The sequence below is a fragment of the Magallana gigas genome, chromosome 7, assembly GCF_963853765.1.
Source record: "Magallana gigas chromosome 7, xbMagGiga1.1, whole genome shotgun sequence".
NCBI classification, from domain to species: domain Eukaryota; kingdom Metazoa; phylum Mollusca; class Bivalvia; order Ostreida; family Ostreidae; genus Magallana; species Magallana gigas.
In genome coordinates this window covers 51,883,324-51,906,949 of record NC_088859.1, presented here as the reverse complement: position 1 = coordinate 51,906,949, position 23,626 = coordinate 51,883,324, and the positions used below count along the sequence as shown (strand labels likewise).

The 23,626-nt window shown below is 36.8% G+C and overlaps 3 protein-coding genes across 3 annotated transcripts; 2 read left to right on the top strand and 1 right to left on the bottom strand.

The window, feature by feature from the left end:
- Positions 1-1,401: 1,401 nt before the first annotated feature.
- Positions 1,402-2,097, bottom strand: LOC136269950 (uncharacterized). Its single transcript, XM_066065882.1, has one exon. It carries the CDS (start codon positions 2,095-2,097, stop codon positions 1,402-1,404), a length of 696 nt encoding a protein of 231 aa, XP_065921954.1.
- A 973-nt stretch (positions 2,098-3,070) lies between these two features.
- Positions 3,071-23,441, top strand: LOC105334265 (succinyl-CoA:3-ketoacid coenzyme A transferase 1, mitochondrial). The gene is made up of 15 exons (XM_011437647.4): positions 3,071-3,230; positions 3,841-3,949; positions 4,327-4,460; positions 4,559-4,651; positions 5,048-5,197; positions 16,069-16,175; positions 17,968-18,136; positions 18,337-18,451; positions 18,602-18,696; positions 19,106-19,227; positions 19,667-19,742; positions 20,050-20,139; positions 20,223-20,303; positions 20,704-20,805; positions 22,470-23,441. The coding sequence occupies exons 1-15, from the start codon at positions 3,147-3,149 to the stop codon at positions 22,503-22,505; spliced, it is 1,563 nt and encodes a 520-aa protein (XP_011435949.3). The 5' UTR covers positions 3,071-3,146; the 3' UTR covers positions 22,506-23,441.
- Positions 10,032-11,794, top strand: LOC105345283 (syntaxin-1A). Its single transcript, XM_011453383.4, has one exon. The coding sequence runs from the start codon at positions 10,772-10,774 to the stop codon at positions 11,708-11,710; it is 939 nt and encodes a 312-aa protein (XP_011451685.3). The 5' UTR covers positions 10,032-10,771; the 3' UTR covers positions 11,711-11,794.
- Positions 23,442-23,626: the final 185 nt, after the last annotated feature.

Genomic DNA, 23,626 nt, shown 5'->3' with positions numbered 1-23,626 from the left:
TCGGGGCGTGATCAAATCTATCATAAAGCCCCTCGGGCTTTATTGGATATGATCACGCCCCGACCAAAATTATCACCTCATAATACTCAAAGAATGATTCCTTATTCCTTAATTGACTCGTGCGGGTTGTCATATATATGGGAAAATCAAACAATATGTAGTTATAACTGGCTTAAGTCAATAGTTAAAGAAATATTACAAAATCAATTTGTACAAGATTGGAGAAGTATTGTAGATAACTCACCAAAATGTATTAATTATAGAATTTTTAAAACAAATCTCAATTTAGAAAAGTACTTGTTGATTTTACATACAGATCTACGGATCACGTTTACAAAATTACGAACATGTAATCATCGATTCCCCATTGAAACAGGTAGATGGCATAATATTGAAAAACATTTAAGAAAATGTACAGTGTGTGATTCTAATAGTATTGGGGATGAATTTCATTATATTTTAGAATGTACATATTTTGTAAACGACAGAAAAATGTTTTTACCTAAGAGATATTATGAAAACCCAAATATTATAAAATTTAACGAGCTCATGAATACTTTTAATGTAGAAAAACTAAAAAACTTGTCAATATTTATTAAGAAAATTTTCAAAGTCTGTTCTTCCAGAAACCAACTTTAACAACCTATTGTATTGTGATTTTAACCTTTTTTATGTCATTATTACTTCTACTGTACATGTGATCCTTGACTGTATTCGTGTACATTTGTATATACTGATTTTGAACCTCAAATACCAGTGAACTGGTCTTGAGCGAATAAAGAATTGAAATTGAAATTGAAGGCCCATCCATTCTTTTCTTATTTATTCATAAGTCAGGAAAGTAGAACTTAATTTCCAAAAATCTTCAAAATCCTAATCCGTGGGAGAGGGGGGGGGGGGGGGGGGGGCGCTGGCATAGTATATAACTTCAATTTCAATCCTAATTTCCTTATTTTCATATCAATTTTTAAAAATCCTCCAAAAAAGTGGGGGGGGGGGGCAATTCCATGATAATTCAATTTTTTATATGTAAATTTTAAAGATTTAGTTGCTGTGAGAAAAAGTGGGGGGGGGGGGGGGGAGCCCCCCCCCCCCCCCCCCCCTGATGCTACATGCCTGCAAATGTAAAGGTTAATTAATAATGAGATATATATCAGAGTTATTTTAATAAAAAAATATTTATACATCGACATTGATACAAATTATTAACCATGCAGCAGGTGCAATATCGATTTCTCAATGTAAACCACGTACATTTCTTCTTCTTTCAGTACAGAGTCGGACTCTTCTTGAGTGTATAAATGACTCTTGCTCGTTAAATCATGAGGCCTTCCCTCCTCACTTAATAAAAACTACATTTACAAGAAAATTATTTACAAATAAAACTATGTACATCTGGGGTCAAAGGAGTTCTAGGAGTGTGAAGCTCCTGTCAGAGCCTCTGGCAGGATGGTAAGGCTGGCCTTGAAATCTTCTAGTGTAGCTGCTGTTGTGAGTGTTCCATTCCCTGGTTGATCTTGGGAAGAAGGAGTACCTGTATTGATCTTTTAGAGTGCGCTGTTGGTGTATGCGGTGGCCTCCTCTGGTCCTTGAATCTCCGGGTTTGTAATAATTAGAGGGGTCAATATCTACCAATCTATTGTGGATCTTGTATGCCATGGTGAGTCGGTCTTTGCAGCGGCGATCTTTAAGAGGCTCCCATTTTAGTCTATCCATTAAGGAGCTGACATAGCCTGGGGATACGTCTTGGTATTCATTGTACACGAACCTAGCTGCCCTCCTCTGTACTTGTTCTAGGTCTTTTTCAAGGTTATCTTGATAAGGGTCCCATACAGTGGAGGCGTATTCCAGGGTTGGTCTGACCATGGTGATGTAGGCGTTGGCTTTGACTTCTGGTTTACACCGTCCTAGGTTCCTTCTCAGAAAGCCTAGTGTCCTTGATGCTTTGCCTACTGTCTGGTTGATATGTGTCTTCCACTGTAGGTCATGGTTTATGGTGACTCCCAGGTATTTCCCATGCTCGACTGCATCTAGTGTGTGACCATGTAGTTGGTAGTTCCTTATCAGTGGGTTTCTTTTGTTGGTAATCCGTATCATGATGCACTTCTCAGGATGGAAATTCATCTGCCATCGTGATTCCCACTCTTGGAGTTAAGGTCGTCTTGAAGTGTCTTGCTATCCTTCACATTCTTTATTTTCCTATAAACTAGGCAATCGTCTGCAAATAATCTTGCCTCAGAAGATGTTGATTGTGGCAGGTCATTAATGTAAGCCAGAAATAATAGGGGTCTGATGACTGTTCCCTGAGGCACCCCTGAGATGACGTCTAGGGGGCCAAACTTATGCCCTTCAAGCAATACCGATTGTGTTCTCTTGCTTAGGAAGTCTTGTATCCATTTGAGTGTTACTCCACGTATTCCGTAATAGTCCATTTTTTGGAGGAGTCTCTTGTGGGGCACTTTGTCAAAGGATTTGGAGAAATCAAGCAGGATGATGTCTGTCTGTTCTCCTTGGTCTAAATTCTTGCCAATTTCGTCTAGTGTTATCAGGAGTTGTGTTTCACAAGATCTTTTGGATCTGAAACCATGTTGATGATCACAAAGGATCTGGTGGCGGTCAAAGTGATCCATGATGGTGCTGTGAACAATATGTTCCAATAGTTTGCAGCAGATTGAAGTCAATGAGACTGGCCGATAATTAGAAGCTTTTTGTTTTTCTCCTTTTTTGAAGACTGGGACAATGTTGGCAGAATAGTTGGCAATGTATTATACTTATCATTTGGTTTCGCCCTTGAGAGAGAGAGAGAGAGAGAGAGAGAGAGAGAGAGAGAGAGAGAGAGAGAGAGAGAGAGAGATTTTTTATATATCAGAAGACACCCCAGTCCTTCAAATATCCAGTTGGCGCGTATTGTCAGCAAGTAAGAGGTGCGTCAAAATGGCGACTTCTGATTGGTTGAACCAAGAAAGAAGTCTGTGTTGATTCAAAAGATCAATGCAGCTCAGTCTGTGATAAAAAAGAAATATTGAAAAATAATCATCATTTAACTACATAGACAATTTAGAAAAAGGTCAGATTTTGCGATACTTTAACCTGTAGAACCGTGTTAGATCCGCGCCTTTCTGTTTTGTGTTTTCTTCTCTCAAAACATGGCGGCCCTCAAGGTCTTCAGTGCGTGTAACAAAAACTCTGCTCGACAGACGAAGGGTTTGCTCTCTATAGCGTCGTTTGAGGTAAGATTTGCTATTGAGAAAATGCTGCGAGCGCTGAAAAAAATTTGTTATAAAGGAACGACCAGCACTTTAGAAAAAAATCGTCCCGAATGTCCTCAATTTTTAACTCTTTTTTTTTTTTGGGGGGGGGGGGGGGGGGGTGGTAAATAGTTTTTTCATTTGTTTTGCTGATTCTAAATGCTATTTATTCCTAGAATATATTTGTAACTTTTATCAATCTTTTGAATACATAATGACTAGAAATCATCAGAAGTTTGGAGCCACAGTACTATATAGCTCTTTGACACTCAGTTTGCAGTTTCATCATCTTCTCATTCATAATCATAAAGACAAAAAATTATTGTGGAGTAGATTGAATGAGGAGTATGTTTAATAAAAAAAAAAACCACACAACACACATGAGTAAGGATAAGTGAGCCACTGCAGACAGAAACATTTTCTTTACGATTAAACGTGCATTAGGCAAAAGCACCCAAACAATGGCAAATCTCAGACATTTATTGTCGTTATGTTTTGCTTCGGATCTAGTATGGTCAGATTTACAGAAACTTGTTAACCTTTGATGTCCTGTCTGTACTTCAGTGTCAGTCCATCATGTTACATATTACAGCAATCCAGAACGTTCAGCGCCTCACGCACCCACTACAAGGCCAAGTTCTTTGATTCCGCAGTAGATGCTACACAGGACATTGGTGATGGAGCCAAGCTGTTAGTGGGAGGTTAGTATTACCATTAACCTAAAGATGTTAAAGGCCGAACGTTTTTACCGTTTTTTTTATAACGAGTAATCAACAAAGATTTTAGTCGATGATCGATGTGACCGAGCGATAGTGGAACACTCGTTGACATCTCTTCTTTAGTTTAAAAGTTTTCATTATGCTGTCATGGTCAGACTGGTTCGGTCGCTGGAGCCAGATAGCTCAGTAGGTAAAGATTTGACTAGAGATTCAGGGGACTTGGGTTCGAATCCCGGTCTAATCTGTCATAATTTCTCTAATTCCTTTCCAATCAATGCCAATCATATTTACTGACAGGGTACATACGTACTGGTAAAGAGAGCATTTCATACTGAACTCACTTGCATTTTTCTTTACAGGATTTGGCCTGTGTGGGATCCCAGAGAACCTGATTGCTGCCTTACTGCAGTCAAAAGTTAAAGGGCTGACAGTCGTCAGCAACAACGCAGGGGTGGATAACTTTGGACTGGGACTCCTTCTGAGGCAGAATCAGGTTTCATTCAAAAAAATTATTACCCATTTTGTAAATTGTGAATTTACAATAAAATTATTTCAAATGCAACTGACATTGAAATCTATATTGATTTTTAGATCAAGCGGATGATTTCGTCCTATGTTGGAGAAAACGCTGAGTTTGAGAGGCAATACTTGGAGGGAGAACTCGAGGTGGAACTCACTCCTCAGGTAAATAAGTTACTGACTCACTTTTGGATAATGATGAATGTGAGAAGAACACTTACCGGTTGATGATATTTGCAGGGAGTGACTTTCATGTAATCATTTTGCATATTGTTGCCTGTAATATGAACCTGGACATTCTAGGCTATTATTTCATTCATTATTTGTTATAATCATATTATTATTTTTTAATGTATATGCCCCCTGAGGGCCCTTGATTGATGAAAAAATAAATATACATAATATACACATAATATGGTGATACATGTATCCAGGGTCAATATAATACATGTGAACCAACTTAATCAATATTATGTTCAACTTTTCACGTGAGACTCTTGACAGGCAAAGTTGGCTGTGTATGGATTTTAGTGTGACGACTGTCCCTTTGTTGTTTTTAAGGGGACATTGGCAGAAAGAATCCGAGCCGGTGGAGCAGGTATTCCAGCATTCTTCACTCCAACGGGATACGGGACCCTGATTCAAGAGGGTGGGGCACCAGTCAAATACAATCCCGACAAATCAGTAGAAATCATCAGCGACCCAAGGGAGGTAAGTCAACCCTGAACTACTGTAAATACTATTCTATGGTCTGTCCAATGATATTTATGCTGCACATTTCACGATTTTTAATAAAAATACACATACTTGTGAAAGAAATGCAACTGAAATCGATGAAAGGGAAAATTTCCAAGATAACATCATTCACACATTATCATTTTTCCCTCGTAAAAATTCACAGGAACGAAAACAGATTTCCCTCGGAGATTAACAATGGGGAATGTTGACATCTTTTCTCTATTTGGGAGTCACTCAGAATACCTCGCACAATTTTTCAACGTTATCATCTGGGCTTAATTATGGCTGATGCAAGGCAAAATTCTTGTAGACTTTCTATTTTTAGCAGAGTATTGAAACCTGACAAGCTAGAGGGGCATTTCAAAAGGGAAATCTTGGGATTTTTTCGTACTATTGAATGAACATGGTCTGAATCAAGAGGTATATATAAATATGGAATAATTTAAACAATGTGCGGCAAAAATATCTTGGGCAGACTATAGAGTGAAGTAGAGGACTAAAAGATCTGGACTCGGCAATATAAATGCCAGAAGTCCAACGGACCTGCTTAAGATTAGAAAAAAGATTGGATATATCAAAGTTGATTGAAAATATGACAATGAACTGAGAGTCTTCTAGTTTCAAATCAATGAGAACTATGGGTTGATGAAGAAATTCTATGCCTATTTCTCAGTTTGATTCAAAATGTCCATTAACTATTCACTGGGTCTTTCAATTGTTTGGTGAACAAAATAAGAATTGGTGATTCAGAATTAGATCAAGCATTTTCTCATTTTATGTGAGACAGGAAATTCACAATAGTACATATTCCATAGTAACAGCGATTCAAAGGAAGATAAATCTGTTTTCTTTGTTGAATTTGGGTACCTTTTAAATGAATTCCAAAGAATTTCTCCATTACTAGTAATACTAGAGTTCATATCAGAGTTGGACAGGTTATTATAATGACTTAATTCTCACACACTGATTTTGTTTATATTATTATACTGACTTAATTCTCACACACTGATTTTGTTCAATGAATTATTCTCAGGACATGAAAACAGTTTTACATAAATCTTCTAATCACATGATTGACATGAATACCTGTCACTATGTAAACCATTTTCTTGCGTAGCCTCACTTTGTAGGAAACAAAAAAAAATGTTGACTTTCCTATTACTTTTATTACATCCTTAGATGGACAGAAGACAATATGCATAAACATGAACCAGTAAATAAATATTATTCATAGATTTTATTTGAACATATTCCTGCAATGCAGAATGATTGGATACAATTTCTTCCTGCATAGTTATCTTCTTTTTTCATGCATACAACATAATCCAATCTGAGGAAAGGATTATCATGCATGGATGAGTAAAAAAAGGGAAATAAACTCCGAAATAAAATAGGAAGTTTTAGGCAGAATTATATTGAGATTAAATTTTTGGATTATATCGAGTTAAATGTTTTGCATGAGATCCAGAAGAAAGTCCTCGTTCCAAATTTTAACTTACCTTGATACATGTGTATATTTTTGAATTATGTTTAATATTCAGAATGAATGCAACCACTGTGGAATCATTTAAATTCGTGGGGGTCAATTTTCGTGGATTGTGTTATTTTTGCTTATTCGTGGGAATGTCATTTCGTGGATTTGTCAGTTTTTAGTATCAGTAAGATAACAAACTCTTTAAAAAATTTGTTTTCGTCAATGATGTAAATTCGTGGGGGAGGGCTACCCACGAATACCACGAAAATTGAGCCACCACGAATTTTAATGATTCCACAGTATTCAATTTATATACCACCATACTTTTAATTCTTGAGGTACACTGGTAATTAAAATTTGAAATCTAGACTTGCTTCCACCAGTTTTATTAACCGGGTTTTCCAACGGAAAAATCCGGTTATTAAAATGGTGAAAATGGTGGGCGGGCGGATGGGCGGGCGGGCGGGCGGCTGCCAAAAGGGTACCCTCATTGTACGGATAACTCCTCCTACAGTTTTCAAGATAAGAAGTTGTTCTTTTGCAGATCAATCGTACATATATCAGAGGTGTGCATATTGCTAGGATTTTGATTTCTGATAATTTATCGAAAAAATACCAGCTTTTGAACTTAGTCATTTTTTGACAAAATCTTGCATATAGGGAACCCTCATTGTACGGATAACTCCTCCTACAGTTCTCAAGATATGAAGTTGTTCTTTTGCAGATCAATTGTACATATATCAGAGGTGTGTATATTGCTAGGATTTTGATTTCCGATAATTTATAGAAAAAATACCAGCTTTTGAGCTTAGTCATTTTTTGACAAAATATTGCATATAGGGTACCCTCATTGTACGGATAACTCCTCCTACAGTTCTCAAGATAAGAAGTTGTTCTTTTGCAGATCAATTGTACATATATCAGAGGTGTGCATATTGCTAGGATTTTGATTTCTGATAATTTATCGAAAAAATACCAGCTTTTGAACTTAGTCATTTTTTGGCAAAATATTGCATATAGGGTACCCTCATTGTACGGATAACTTCTCCTACAGTTCTCAAGATATGAAGTTGTTCTTTTGCAGATCAATCGTACATATATCAGAGGTGTGCATATTGCTAGGATTTTGATTTCTGATAATTTATGAAAAAAATACCAGCTTTTGAACTTAGTCATTTTTTGGCAAAATATTGCATATAGGGTACCCTCATTGTACGGATAACTCCTCCTACAGTTCTCAAGATATGAAGTTGTTCTTTTGCAGATCAATCGTACATATATCAGAGGTGTGCATATTGCTAGGATTTTGATTTCTGATAATTTATGGAAAAAATACTAGCTTTTGAACTTAGTCATTTTTTGACAAAATATTGCATATAGGGTACCCTCATTGTACGGATAACTCCTCCTACAGTTCTCAAGATATGAAGTTGTTTTTTTGCAGATCAATCGTACATATATCAGAGGTGTGCATATTGCTAGGATTTTGATTTCTGATAATTTATGGAAAAAATACCAGCTTTTGAACTTAGTCATTTTTTGGCAAAATATTGCATATAGGGTACCCTCATTGTACGGATAACTCCTCCTACAGTTCTCAAGATAGGAAGTTGTTCTTTTGCAGATCAATTGTACATATATCAGAGGTGTGCATATTGCTAGGATTTTGATTTCCGATAATTTATGGAAAAAATACTAGCTTTTGAACTTAGTCATTTTTTGGCAAAATGTAGCATATACATGTAGGGTACACCATTTCACTGGATAAGGGTTGACATGTATTATTGATACAGTTTACATAAAAGAAAACCCGGTTTGCTGTCACATTGACAGCTTTTCACTTGTTTTAGTGATAGTTGAGGGATATTAATTTAAACGTTTGAGCACCACATTAACTCCATCATCAAAGCTGAAGGTTACATTGCGATAACATTTGAATATGAAGATAAAAAAAATGGATGTTGCCCAAATCCCAGCCAGTAGCTGTTTTAATACATGTTCACTAAAGATATGAGCATAATTTCAAGTAGCTGCACGCCATTCATGTTGCACTGCTCTTGGGCTGTTACATTATTATTCCGGTGCATGGTTTGTTTTCTATATCTCAAGACCTGGGCTATTTATAAAAAGGTAGTTTGTCTTTTACAAAAGGCGCATTTCTTGCTCCTTCAAATTCATAAAAAAGCATATCAATATTTGCTATGCACAAAACGTTTATCCTTTCTAAGAAAGACATGGATACAATTTAATTCTAGATTTTAAACCACCTGCAATCTTTACATGACTCAGGGTCAGAGCAAAATAAACCTTATACATGTATCACTCGTCCACATGCCTATCCTGTAGGTCAGTCTGTATGAATGGTCATGGTGTACCCATTGTTAACTTTTAGGGAGGGGAATGTAGTATGAGATAGACTGAATGACCACCCATCTCTATTCATAGTATGCTTTATATAAATATCGTTGTTATACTCTATGCTTGTTGAATACTTATTTTTAATTTGTATTTTTTATAGAAATGTTGTTGTTTTTTCTATTCTTATTAAAATTGAGAGAAAGGAGCAAAGTATATTTTACAGATTATAAGAAATAAGATGTAATAAAATTATTTTAGTTCCATTCCATCTGCTGTAGGAATCTTGATCTCACATTTGTCAATGAAGAACACACAAACTTATAGAAAGTTGTTTAACCCAGTGTTTCAATAGCCAGAAGTGGTTTACATTTAGTTGTCATTTGTTTTGTTTACTCATTCTATCGTTAATTACTTTATACGACCTTTGAGTTAACATGAAGATATTTTTGTTCCTGATTTGATGATAGTCACTTTGTTATGATATGATTGCAGTGTACTCGACAGTAACTTACGACTGAAACATACAGCTAAGTTCCTGAACAGTAAAATGTAGTTATAGCATAAACTTGTATAAACCAGTGTACCTTATACCGCTAAAACAAGATTGTCCGGATAACAGCTGATCTTATCCTTAGATAATGAACTGCCCCAAGGAAATGTACATGTTCATATGTTAATGTTAGATGTGAAACAGCAGTGTTCCTTAAAATCAATTATTTAAAAAATTTTATCCATTAATTTCAACAAAAATCAATGATTTTTGGTATTTTTTATAAATTGATTTTGATATTTTCAACTCCAATAATTTTTTTCTAAATTTAAAAAAAATTAACATTTTATTACAATCATTAACGTTTTATAATCTTTTCAACAGAATGTATTAAGTTTTTATCTATTGATTTAGTAAGTGACATTGGTACCTGAATGCTGCAGTATGACTTGTTTCTATAAATAGAACATTGTGCTTATAGCTATAGTCCTTTTCACTGTATCACACGCCATGGGGGCTGGGTGATTGTGCTGAATTTATGCTCCTCATACTGTGTCGACTTATGATGCAGTGAGTGTGTCACGTACAGCTTTCTATTTATACTTCTACATACAGTAACTATGTGGACTTTTTATCGGCCATTTAATACATGCATGCACAACAGGATTTTATACCTGAGCGCTTACACCCCAGTAAACAAGATAAGGCAAGAAGTTGGATTAAGCAGGCCAATTAAAGTCTTCAGAGGTGGAAACTTGTGTCCATTGCAATATCAAGAAGATAATTAATATTGTGTAACACTTTGTCATTCAGTGGATTATCATTCATGTGACACAAGTTGGAACCCTCTATGGGCCCCAAGACCACGGCTCAGTGGTTCAAGTAGTGTGTCTTATTCAATGACAAACTTTTTCTGGGCTGGTAGAAATTAGTAAGGTGAGGAATTCCCATCAACTGTAACAGTCTACATACTGAAAGTGAAACTGTGGTTTGTGTTGCAGTGTTTATACTGAGGCTACCTGGATATAGTGATTAAATATTATAATCTAGTGCCGACGAGTATTGGGAGTATAGTGAACTAGGGATTGAGACTATCAGACCATGTGTAGTTGTAATTCTGTTTGGATTATGTTGATATAATGTCCTTGTATTAAGATAGAGAAGATCATTGAGTGAGGAGTATATATTACACGTTGTCTCGTTGTGTGGATTCTTGTGAGATAAAATGCCAGTTCGGGACAGGTTACTAGAGTTTGAAGCCAAGAGGGATCAGTATGAAAGGGAAAGTATGCGAGGAAAGAAAGGGAAAAAATCAAAGAAAGAAGAAGAAGATGATCTGTCTTTGCCTGGGTTTCTGGAGAAAGTGAAGGGAATGGAAGGAAAGCTGGCCCTGCTTAAAGCAGATGTCAGCGAACTCAAGAAAATGCAGAACACTTTGTACTGCGCCCCCAAAGTGTTAGAATCAGACCTCCAGAAGATGGAGAACTTGGCTGAGCAGATTCTGTCCAGCTCCATCACTATCAGAAAAGACATAGAACTGTTGTCGTCTGCTGGCACGGACCAAAAGTCCCAGAAAAAAGGACTGATTATGTCAAACGCTGAACAGAGGGTCCAGAGCCTGCAGATAGAAAGACTTTCACATGAACTGCGAACAACCATGAATGACTTCCGTAGCAGCCAAGCCAGTTATTTGGAAAGAACTAAGGCCAGGCTAAACAAACAGAGACAAATCGTGGGGGACCCTCAATATGATGTGAACACAAACTCTGTACACCTCGACATGAACTTTCAGAACCCATCTGCCGTTTTCATTGATCCATATTTTCAGGAATCCCAGAAAGCCATCTCAGAGCTTCAAGATCTCCAGGACCGAGAGAGAGAACTGAACGACCTTGAGAGCCAAATTCACGAGGTCAACATGTTGTTCAAGGAGATGCATGGCATGGTACAAGACCAGGGCAAAATGGTAGACAATATTGAGAAACACGTAGAGCAGGCGGTTAGTGAGGTTCAGAGTGGAAATCAGCAACTGGAGGAGGCCCAGAAGAGTCAGTGTGCCGCACGGAAGAAAAAGATCATCTGTTTCTCCATCCTCATCACCGTTATTGTCATTGTTGTCATCATCATTGTCATAACCATGACTGACAATAGTGATTCAGGATAAAACATTGATTCAGAGATTCCTAACATTCATACATCATGGACCATGTGCATTGAAGAAAGTCATAATAAAAAAACACTTAATTTATATGCAGGTATAAGTCTTGTTCTTTTACTATTTCAAATTAAACTTGTCACTAAACTTCCTGAAGGCATAAGATTCACAGGTGATAAAATCAGAAGGGTGTATGAGTCACAGAGGACACTAGGGGAAAACTTTACGTCTCCATGTGTATCATGGGGTTCTGACTGTCAATACTCGGGGGGAACTTTGGGTCTGTGTGTGTCTCCGTGTGTATCATGGGGTCCTGACTGTCAACACTCGGGGGGAACTTTGGGTCTGTGTGTGTCTCCGTGTGTATCACGGGGTCCTGACTGTCAACACTCGGGGGAACTTTGGGTCTGTGTGTGTCTCCAGTGTATATCACGGGGTCCTGACTGTCAGTGAAGGCTGTGGGTGTCTTAACAACTGACTGGATAATCCAGTGTTATGTGAACAGGAAGCTACCCAGAAATGAGTGTGTACTATTGTACACGTTTACAAACTTTTGTTAACAAAGGCACAGTAAACTGATCCAAAGGTTGACATTTAGACAGTGTATATAAATATAAGTCTTGTGGTTGCCTGTCTGTCTGTCAGCTTGTCTCCCCATCTGTGTCTGTCTGTCTGTTTGTCTACTATCTCAATGTCTGAGCTGTTTAGACTGCTTGCTGGCTGTATATTAACTATTGCTTAAAGGCCAAAAGTTTTATATTTACGTATTATGAGAGTGGTGCAATATTTCATTAAGTTCTTGAGTTCTTTCATGAGACGTTAATGTAAGTGTTTATAACAACACCAGATCCTCGGATCTTGTAACTAAACAATTCATGACAGACCTGGCAGATACAACATTGAATGATCTTTTGTATAGAAATGTAAAGAAAATCAAACTGTACTGATATATATCATCTCAATTTATGACTGTCTACTAAGTACTATGTAACTGTAGTTTAGTAAGTGTTATTTTTTAAATGCATTGTAATATGTAAGACATATTCTTTATTTTGAAAAATGAAGCTAAGACCATGTGTTGATAAAGGACCGTGTACCTGAGATCTGCAGATGTTACACGTAATATCGACAGAAAACAACGGTCTTCTTTGCTTTTAAAATTGATCTGAGGTGCATTTTATTCAGATAAATCAATAGTGTAAATCTGTTACAGGGCTGTTCCTGGGATACCTTAGAGCTAACAAAGCAATTTATGATATTTTTGTGTGCAGATTCTGTCCCCATATGTCACTGTATGGAAACATTGTGATGTTCTGTGTAACTGGTATAATAAACAAGATAAAGGAGAAACCATTGTCTGGTTAGGAAACTGGTTATGTGACATGCACCCTAGTGTTGGTTACACTACATGCATTCTAGTGTTGGTTACACGACATCCACCCTAGTGTTGGTTACATGACATGCACCCTAGGGTTGGTTACATGACATGCACCCTAGTGTTGGTTACATGACATGCACCTTAGTGTTGGTTACATGACATGCACCCTAGTGTTGGTTACATGACATGCACCCTAGGGTTGGTTACATGACATGCACCCTAGGGTTGGTTACATGACATGCACCCTAGTGTTTGGTTACATGACATGCACCCTAGTGTTGGTTACATGACATCCACCCTAGTGTTGGTTAAATGACATGCACCCTAGTGTTGGTTAAATGACATGCACCCTAGTGTTGGTTACATGACATGCACCCTAGTGTTGGTTACATGACATGCACCCTAGTGTTGGTTACATGACATGCACCTTAGGGTTGGTTACATGACAAGCACCCTAGTGTTTGGTTACATGATATGCACCCTAGTGTTGGTTACACTACATGCACCCTGGTGTTGGTTAAATGACATGCACCCTAGTGTTGGTTACATGACATGCATCCTAGTGTTGGTGACATTATATTACATGCACCCTAGTGTTGGTAACATTACATGCACCCTAGTGTTGCTAACATTACTTGCACCTTTTGTTAGTTACATTACATTTCATGCATCCCATAGTTGGTTACACTACATGGACCCTAGTGTTGGTTACATTATATTACATGCACCCTAGTGTTGGTTATGTTACATACATTCTGATGTTGGTTACACTACATGCATCTTAGTGTCACATATTTAGTAATATGTTCATGGTTATGTTTTTTACATTGTTGTTTTTATTCTGGTGTATTGCAATAATTGAATTGCTGACTTGTCAGTTCAACAAACTTCCTCAACCTAAAGTATAAGACATGGAATGAAGTAGTCGTAAGTGATGATACTAGAGTTGTCTGCTCCTACAACGATAGTCCTCTGGTTGATTAATCTATTCACCATATACCATTATATTTATACCATCCATGATTATGATGGAAGTTAGGCGAGAAGGAGGACAATCCTCTGTATCTGTAATTTCTTTTACAGTGTTGGGATATGGAACAGAAAAAGATAAACCCTAAGTAATGACAATATACATCAAACATTCAATTCAAAATATGCTACTATTTGAAATTAGTAATTTTTCAGTGTTATGCAATGTGTGCAACAAAGCCCAGAGCAAATGATGATGAAGCACACCTCACAGAAACAGAAATTTACATTTTTTTTCATGGTTTAAAATTGATGTGAACTACATTTGAATCAGATTAATCAATACCTCAAATCTGTTACCGAGTAAAGGTCATCAGAAACTTATGATTTTAACAAAGCAAACTATTGTTGCGTCTGAACAAACATGGTCTGTTTCCACTTAATATTTTACAAAAATAAGTAATCATGCATTCAACTTCATAATAAACAAACGTGCAGATCTAGGGGAGGGGGTGGGTCAGGGGGGTCCAGACCCCCTCCCCATCAAACCTGCTGGTATGATAAGTCTGCATATAGCTTAAACTTTAATGATGTATAAGACTTGCAAAAATATTATTTTTTGCCAGATATAGCAGATCAATTTTTGTACAGGACGACAATAATTCAATTTTGTTCCAATTAAGGCTTCTCAGCGGCTTTTCCCACAAAAATATGGCAAACAGAAATTTTAAAAACCATGATAATTTTTGTCATTTTGGTAGAAAATAACATTTTCGTAAAAAAAAAATTCAGCATGAAAATTGCAGCTCGTATTGCTTAAGCTAATTTCCCAGTCCTATCCATACTTACTCAGGTTTTGAATTACGGTGAACAAGTGTTTTATTTTCATCAAAGTCCTAGAGCCCCCTTGACTGCATATCTCTGGTTCAAATTGAACTTTTACGTGTTAAGTGCTTAGTTTAGATTTCAAAATTTGAAGAAAAACAGTGGCCTAAATTATATATCTGTCAGACGGGAAAAAAGCATCAATTCATTCTTGACCTTGATAAAATTTTGTCTAGTGAAGTAAATGTAGGAAAGATTTATACATGTACATAGTATATAGTAGTGGGAGAGGACAAAAATAGGCTGTGTCTGCTGTCCAGTGCTACTGCATCACGGAAATAAATTTAAAGACAAACAAACAAGGATAAGGTTTTTTTGTGAAATAAACAAATAACTTCATAAAAAAAAAAAAACCATGAGTGTAAGGAAGCTCTCTGTACAGGAAACTGCTTTTATTATCGAGAACATCAAACATTTCCTTAAACCTGGTAAAATGTAACGGTAATAATAAGCTCAAGTTAGTTCAAATTTTGCAATTTTATATTGATTGATGTTTGAGATGATGAAAACACATAAAAACAGATATTGATAGAGGGTTTTTTTTGCAGTGATATATTTCTGTCTTATTTCACATTTGGTAGTAAAAGATTTGCCCCAACTTAGAATATGCAGTATCACACTATTTTATCTTAATTACCATTTCAAGTACCGGTATTTTCATTTTAAGGATAGATGCAACATTCCTCAGTTTTGGATAATTTTCCTTGATAGATTATTTCTTCTTTATTTGCATTAAAACCTGTTTATGTTCAAAAACTCAGGATGCATTACCACGCTAATTTTGGAGTTAGAATATTTTGAATTTTACTTTTAATTGCAAACAAATGCTTTTTTAAAAAGTCGGACTATATATTTTCAATTGAAACTTTATATTCAAATAGAAAAAAATTTTATGACATGAAAATATAATTTTTGAATTAGTGGTGGAAATCTCCATATTGCAGAGATAGGGAAAAAAGGAAATATTGGAAGATAGGTTGCGTCTGACTTTCATTTGCCTACTGAAAATAGAGAAATTAAAGCAAATAAAATGACTAAAATGATAAAATTCAAGCTGTGATATATCTCATTGTTATATGAGATGTATGACCAAAATGAATACTGTATTTACTACAAGATCGGTTTCACTTTATAGGTCAGAGAATTCAATGGATTTAAGTACATCATGGAGGAGGCAATCACTGGTGACTTTGCCCTGGTCAAAGCTTACAAGGCAGACAAACTGGGCAACCTCATCTTCAGGTATAACATCACCTCCTAACTGTTAAACTCTTCTTCATCATAACTGTTAACCTCTCACTTATCCTAACTGTAATACTCTCCTTCATCCTAACTGTTAACTTCTCCCTTATCCTAACTGTTAAACCCTCCTTCATCCTAACTGTTATACTCTCCTTCATCCTAACTGTTAAACCCTCCTTCATCCTAACTGATAACCTCTTCTTCATCCTAACTGTTATACTCTCCTTCATCCTAACTGTTAACTTCTCCCTTATCCTAACTGTTAAACCCTCCTTCATCCTAACTGTTAAACTCTCCTTCATCCTAACTGTTATACTCTCCTTCATCCTAACTGTTAACTTCTCCCTTATCCTAACTGTTATACTCTCCTTCATCCTAACTGTTAAACCCTCCTTCATCCTAACTGATAACCTCTTCTTCATCCTAACTGTTATACTCTCCTTCATCCTAACTGTTAACTTCTCCCTTATCCTAACTGTTAAACCCTCCTTCATCCTAACTGTTATACTCTCCTTCATCCTAACTGTTAAACCCTCCTTCATCCTAACTGATAACCTCTTCTTTATCCTAACTGTTATACTCTCCTTCATCCTAACTGTTAACTTCTCCCTTATCCTAACTGTTAAACCCTCCTTCATCCTAACTGTTATACTCTCCTTCATCCTAACTGTTAACTTCTCCCTTATCCTAACTGTTAAACCCTCCTTCATCCTAACTGTTATACTCTCCTTCATCCTAACTGTTAAACCCTCCTTCATCCTAACTGATAACCTCTTCTTCATCCTAACTGTTATACTCTCCTCCATCCTAACTGTTAACTTCTCCCTTATCCTAACTGTTATACTCTCCTTCATCCTAACTGTTAAACTCTCCTTTATCCTAACTGTTAAACCCTCCTTCATCCTTACTGTTAACTTCTCCCTTATCCTAACTGTTAAACTCTCCTTCATCCTAACTGTTAAACCCTCCTTCATCCTAACTGTTATACTCTCCTTCATCCTAACTGTTAAACCCTCCTTCATCCTAACTGATAACCTCTTCTTCATCCTAACTGTTATACTCTCCTTCATCCTAACTGTTAACTTCTCCCTTATCCTAACTGTTAAACTCTCATTCATCATAACTTTTAAACTCTCCATCATCATAACTGTTAAACCCTCTTAATAATCCTTCTTCTTAACTGTTAACCTCTCCTTCATCTCAATTGTTAACTTCTCCTTCAGATAAATTAACTCTATTCCTTTCTGTTTTATTATAATCTTCCTTTACATAAAGAAGCAACCTCACTTTCATAAAAATTATCAAGATTTCCTTCAGTTTGATCATTACTCTCCCCTTCAAGTAAATTACAGTCGAACTTTGTTATCTCAAACTATATGGGACTTATTAAAAACTTCGAGATATCCAAGTATTCAAGATATTGAGGGTGGAATACTTAAAAATAAGTGGTTGGGATGTACAAATCACTGACATATCCAATTTTTACCAGGTATTTGAGATATCAGTGATCGAGATATCAAAGTTCAACTATATTTACATTCTTGTAAAATAACAATTTACTGAGGAAAGTGATCAGTCTTGCCTTCAGGTAAATCATCACCTGTACTTTTAAGTTCTGAAAGATGCTAAAGTAAATGAACAGACTCAATACCCTATCTTCTGGATTTAAAATATCATCGGAAGTCGGATGAATTACTCAATTCATAATACATCTCTTTTAAATGAGATATATTACATAAATGATGAAATGAAGCCAAAGACAGTTGAATAATCTTTAGAACAATGTTTGCAGGAAGACTGCCCGTAACTTCAACCCTCCCATGTGTAAGGCGGGCCGCATCACGATCGCTGAGGTGGAGGAGATTGTGGAGGTTGGGGAAATCCCCCCGGAGGACATCCATGTACCTCACGTCTACGTCCAGAGGGTCATCAAGGGGCCCAGCTACGAGAAGAGGATTGAGGTAGGTCACGTGGGCTGATGTATGAGATAGGTAATGTAGGCCAGTATAGGGGTCATAGGGTTCAGTATACAAGTTCTTTTATGCGGTGTGCTTATTTTCTTTGTTATGTTTAAACCCCAAAAAACTCATAATTATTGGGGAAAATAGTTATGCACACACAGCGATGAGACTAATTTCTCATTGAGTGATCTCCCTTACAGAGGATGACAACAAGAACTGAAGGTCAGAGTGACCCTGAGGCGAACGATGCCGCCGCCGAAATGAGGAACAGAATCATCAAACGGGCCGCGCTGGAGTTCCACGATGGAATCTATGGTATTTTGTCAATCTGTGGTATCCTCAGGGATTGTCTGATTGTAGTCTTACAAAAGTTACAATTCATTGACATTTTACAGGTTTATTTCACATCTACAGTTTATAGATATTATAGCTACAGGTGTATACATGTATTACATTAAATTTCAGCCAATCTTGGTATTGGGATGCCGATGTTAGCCAGTAACTACATACCTCCGGGAATGACCGTCCATTTACAGAGTGAGAACGGAATCATGGGACTGGTAGGTTCTTCATTTCTCTCATAGATAAAATCCAATTCTATAACACTTAACATTGTAAATTCAGTAGTGTTACATTAATGAAATGGTAGTAAGAATATTTAAAAGCATGGCCTATAAGATTTTCAAGATGCTCAACAGAAGTTCAGATATGCTGTAAAACCATAAAAATTCATTGTGGCTCAATTATCATTAATTTTATGAGTACCACAGAAATTTCAATCGTCAACAAATTATGTTTTATTTTTATTTCTTAAAAGTGAATCCATGAAATATATGTGACCACAAACCTACAAGACACTGGCAATCCATGGAAATTAGCCCCCACAAATTCAAATGGTTTCACAGTATTTAGAATTGAATAAATGTCTGTTTGAGAAACTATACCATTACAGCTATATTCTGTTGACAGGGCCCCTACCCACTGCCCAACGAGGTGGACCCCGATTTGATCAATGCTGGGAAACAAACCGTTACCAACATCCCGGGAAGCTCTTTCTTCTCCAGCGACGATTCCTTTGCCATGATCCGAGGGTATGTGTACTCAACTTGTTCAATATCATTCACCCACAGGTGCCCAACATTAAAGATTTTTCTCTTAATAATAGAATTATCCCCTGTACTATAATAATAATTCCTACATGTATAATTAATATAATTATTGCACTGGGGATAATTTTATTAATAAGAAAAAAATTTTAACGTTGGGCGCCTGTGCTTACACCATAATTTAATGGTGCGTTTGGTCATGTGAACTTACTCATATACCATGATCTGTGTACTGGTATATGTGTGTTCTTGTATGCTTATATCATAAACCACGATGCGAGGGTGCAAGTGATCGTTTAAATTTATGCCTCATGTTCAATGCTATGAAGTTACATCCACATGAAGATTTAATAAGATAGTTGATAATTTTGTGTGAATTTGTTCAAAACTTTGTTGTGTAAAACTTTATCCCTTTCCATTCCAGAGGCCACATAAATCTCACCATTCTTGGTGCATTACAAGTTTCACGCTATGGAGACCTGGCCAACTGGATGATTCCGGTACATCAAAAAATTATTGACATTTATTTCTAAATGCTTGCAAAACTTAAATGATTTTAGTAATTAAGTAATAGTAATTACTATGCTCACTTCACCCTTTCTCAATCACCAAAATTTTACTCAATTTCATTCAACTTACTTTGATCTTGACCCCTCATTTTCATTACCTGTCAGTAGAAAATCTGACATCACTGTGGACACATAAAATTTTTAATTAGCATCACTTAATTATGATAGAATATTTAGAGACTGCTGATTGAATGAAGAACTGTGTTTTATTTAATGCATTGTATGACCTTGATTTCAGGGTCGTCTGGTGAAGGGGATGGGTGGAGCTATGGATCTTGTGTCCAGCCACAAAACCAAGGTCATCGTAACCATGGAGCACCAGGACAAGGTCAGACTAGCTTCTCCCCGGTTGATTGCTGCGTTTATCAGAATGTACCTTGTGTAATTGATTATATTTTGTGTTTCTTACAGAAAGGAAATAGCAAGATAGTGGATAGTTGTAATCTGCCATTGACTGGCAAGAACTGTGTAGATATGATCATCACTGACAAAGTAAGATTACAGATCTGGTTAAACAGTAACTAAAGGTTGTAAAAGTACCGATAGTTATGGTACAAATACTTTCATTGGATGTCACAGAACAAGCATACCAAAATGTATTCATCTTATATTGACTTCCCTTAATATGAATAATGTATTACAGATTTTTTAAAGTCAATTTATAATGCATTTATTAATCATCATTGAAAATTTACAAATCTGTTAGAATTCATTTTCTTCAGAATTTTATTTTCATTCCTGAGCAAGTTTTCTATGTATAAATAATGATTAAATGAGTGACTGTGTAATTGGAAATGGAGTGATAACTTTGTTGCCTACAGATGTGGAGCAGGTTTGTGTGTCCGTTTTGAATGTTCTCAGTCACTAACCCTCTCCCCTTTCTGTGTTATAGTGTGTGTTTGAGGTGGACAAAGAGAAGGGACTCGTCCTAACAGAGATTGCGGAGACGGAGGATATTCCAAGCATTGTTGGAGCCACCGGCTGTGAATTTGTGGTATGAATGTAACAGCATCAAATTCTCTCAACTCATCAACTGTCAAACTATGTAAACGAAGAATTAAAGGCCAGAGATAAATATCCACCAAATTCTGTATGTGTGACTATTGGCCTGGAGCCCTGGACTAGTGTTATTTCTGTATGTGTGACTGTTGGCCTGGAGCCCTGGACTAGTGTTATTTCTGTATGTGTGACTGTTGGCCTGGAGCCCTGGACTAGTGTTATTTCTGTATGTGTGACTGTTGGCCTGGAGCCCTGGACTAGTGTTATTTCTGTATGTGTGACTGTTGGCCTGGAGCCCTGGACTAGTGTTATTTCTGTATGTGTGACTGTTGGCCTGGACTAGTGTTATTTCTGTATGTGTGACTGTTGGCCTGGAGCCCTGGACTAGTGTTATTTCTGTATGTGTGACTGTATGTGTGACTGTTGGCCTGGAGCCCTGGACTAGTGTTATTTCTGTATGTGTGACTGTATGTGTGACTGTTGGCCTGGAGCCCTGGACTAGTGTTATTTCTGTATGTGTGACTGTTGGCCTGGAGCCCTGGACTAGTGTTATTTCTGTATGTGTGACTGTTGGCCTGGAGCCCTGGACTAGTGTTATTTCTGTATGTGTGACTGTTGGCCTGGAGCCCTGGACTAGTGTTATTTCTGTATGTGTGACTGTTGGCCTGGAGCCCTGGACTAGTGTTATTTCTGTATGTGTGACTGTTGGCCTGGAGCCCTGGACTAGTGTTATTTCTGTATGTGTGACTGTTGGCCTGGACTAGTGTTATTTCTGTATGTGTGACTGTTGGCCTGGAGCCCTGGACTAGTGTTATTTCTGTATGTGTGACTGTATGTGTGACTGTTGGCCTGGAGCCCTGGACTAGTGTTATTTCTGTATGTGTGACTGTATGTGTGACTGTTGGCCTGGAGCCCTGGACTAGTGTTATTTCTGTATGTGTGACTGTATGTGTGACTGTTGGCCTGGAGCCCTGGACTAGTGTTATTTCTGTATGTGTGACTGTTGGCCTGGAGCCCTGGACTAGTGTTATTTCTGTATGTGTGACTGTTGGCCTGGAGCCCTGGACTAGTGTTATTTCTGTATGTGTGACTGTTGGCCTGGAGCCCTGGACTAGTGTTATTTCTGTATGTGTGACTGTTGGCTTGGAGCCCTGGACTAATGTTATTTCTGTATGTGTGACTGTTGGCCTGGAGCCCTGGACTAGTGTTATTTCTGTATGTGTGACTGTTGGCCTGGAGCCCTGGACTAGTGTTATAATTCTGTATGTGTGACTGTTGGCCTGGAGCCCTGGACTAATGTTATTTCTGCTTTCTGCACTGATAAAAAATGATAACTTGCTCGTGAAAATTAATCATTGTGGATCAATTCTCAATCAGACACTTTCCGAATAAACATGATGTTTGTAATATTTGGTTTACTCTATGACACAATCATAACTTTGAATTGAAAGTACCTTGTTATATTGCCAATCAAATTTACAAAATGTAAATTATTAAGGCTTACTAAGCAAACAGAGTGGAAGGTTTGACTGAAAAAAGGAAATAAAGAATCATATGTTGGACCATGTGTAAAGGTCTTTTTCCTATTCTACATGTAAAAAATCGATTGTTAGAATTTATAAGAAATGTTGAATAATCCATCGTCATTTTGTTTTCCAGGTGGCACCTGAGGTGAAACCAATGGGACAGATTTAATCATAGAGAAAGGGAGATAACTCACTGCTCATATTGTCATGTTTGTGTGTCTGTTAAAAACTGATCGCCTTGCAGTGGAGGATAACACAGTGACACGTATAGGACCATAGCGATGTGTCTACACTGTGAAGGGCATAGACTAGACACTGTCAGAAACACACATCTTATCAGATCTGAGACAATCCTCTGGGAGTACTTTAACAACTTTCTGTGGTGGGTCTTGGAACAGCCTGTACACAATATCCTTCCCTTGCATTATAACAATGCTGTTCAGTTCACACTGAATTCCAGAGAAAGATCCAACACTGCCTAGCATAGCTGATACATCCTGATGTCAAATAAGTTATGTGTATTTACCGGTATTTACTGGAGCACCTGTTTTTTTTTTATTTTATGAAGGGAAATCTATTTTTCACTGCAGGGCATTAATGAAAATCCATGAAATCATGTATAACAGCATATACATATCTGTTTCCATCTTACAACCAGTATTGTACTCTTACTTTGTATTTACTTTTCTATTTTGCACTCAATGTCATTGTGTGAAGCAGATTTACAACACCATTTATATTAAAATAATGTTTGATATTGGTAAAGTCTACATGTTTATTGTGTGGCTCTTGTGTTTTATAACACTTCACAAATATTTATGTTTGAATCATATTCAATGCCTTTAAGTTACAAATTAATGATAAAATTGCTGACACATGATATGAAATCATATTTCATTTTTTTAATCAGATTCTAGTAAAAAAAAATTGTTTATAAAGAATCATAGTTCACATGTGGGCGATTGCATGAAATAATTGTATCAAAAGAATTTTGTGGAAAAATGTTAATGCAAAATACCTGTAAAACTTTATGCAACACTTGTAGAAGACATTGAATTAAACCTGAAATATTGTTTTGTTTCTGAATAAAATGTGATAGTTTTAATATTCATTTTTCATTGTATCAAAAAAAGGCCCTGCATGAGTATCAGGTCTTCTTAGACCTTATAGGAAGTTATTTATTTCACTTTTAACAATCAAACATTTACCATTGACATTGCAATGGTTATGTGAAACAGCCCATGATAACCATTGTTATCGCGATGTGGCACAGTCCATGTTAATGCTGGT

Excerpts from the sequence above, each read along its gene's own strand:
- LOC105345283 (XM_011453383.4), top strand. The coding sequence starts at position 10,772 with ATGCCAGTTCGGGACAGGTTACTAGAGTTTGAAGCCAAGAGGGATCAG.
- LOC136269950 (XM_066065882.1), bottom strand. The coding sequence starts at position 2,097 with ATGATACGGATTACCAACAAAAGAAACCCACTGATAAGGAACTACCAA.
- LOC105334265 (XM_011437647.4), top strand. The coding sequence starts at position 3,147 with ATGGCGGCCCTCAAGGTCTTCAGTGCGTGTAACAAAAACTCTGCTCGA. Across the intron at positions 3,950-4,326 it reads AGCCAAGCTGTTAGTGGGAG|GATTTGGCCTGTGTGGGATC; the intron begins GTTAGTATTACC and ends TTTTCTTTACAG. Across the intron at positions 18,452-18,601 it reads GTTCCACGATGGAATCTATG|CCAATCTTGGTATTGGGATG; the intron begins GTATTTTGTCAA and ends ATTAAATTTCAG.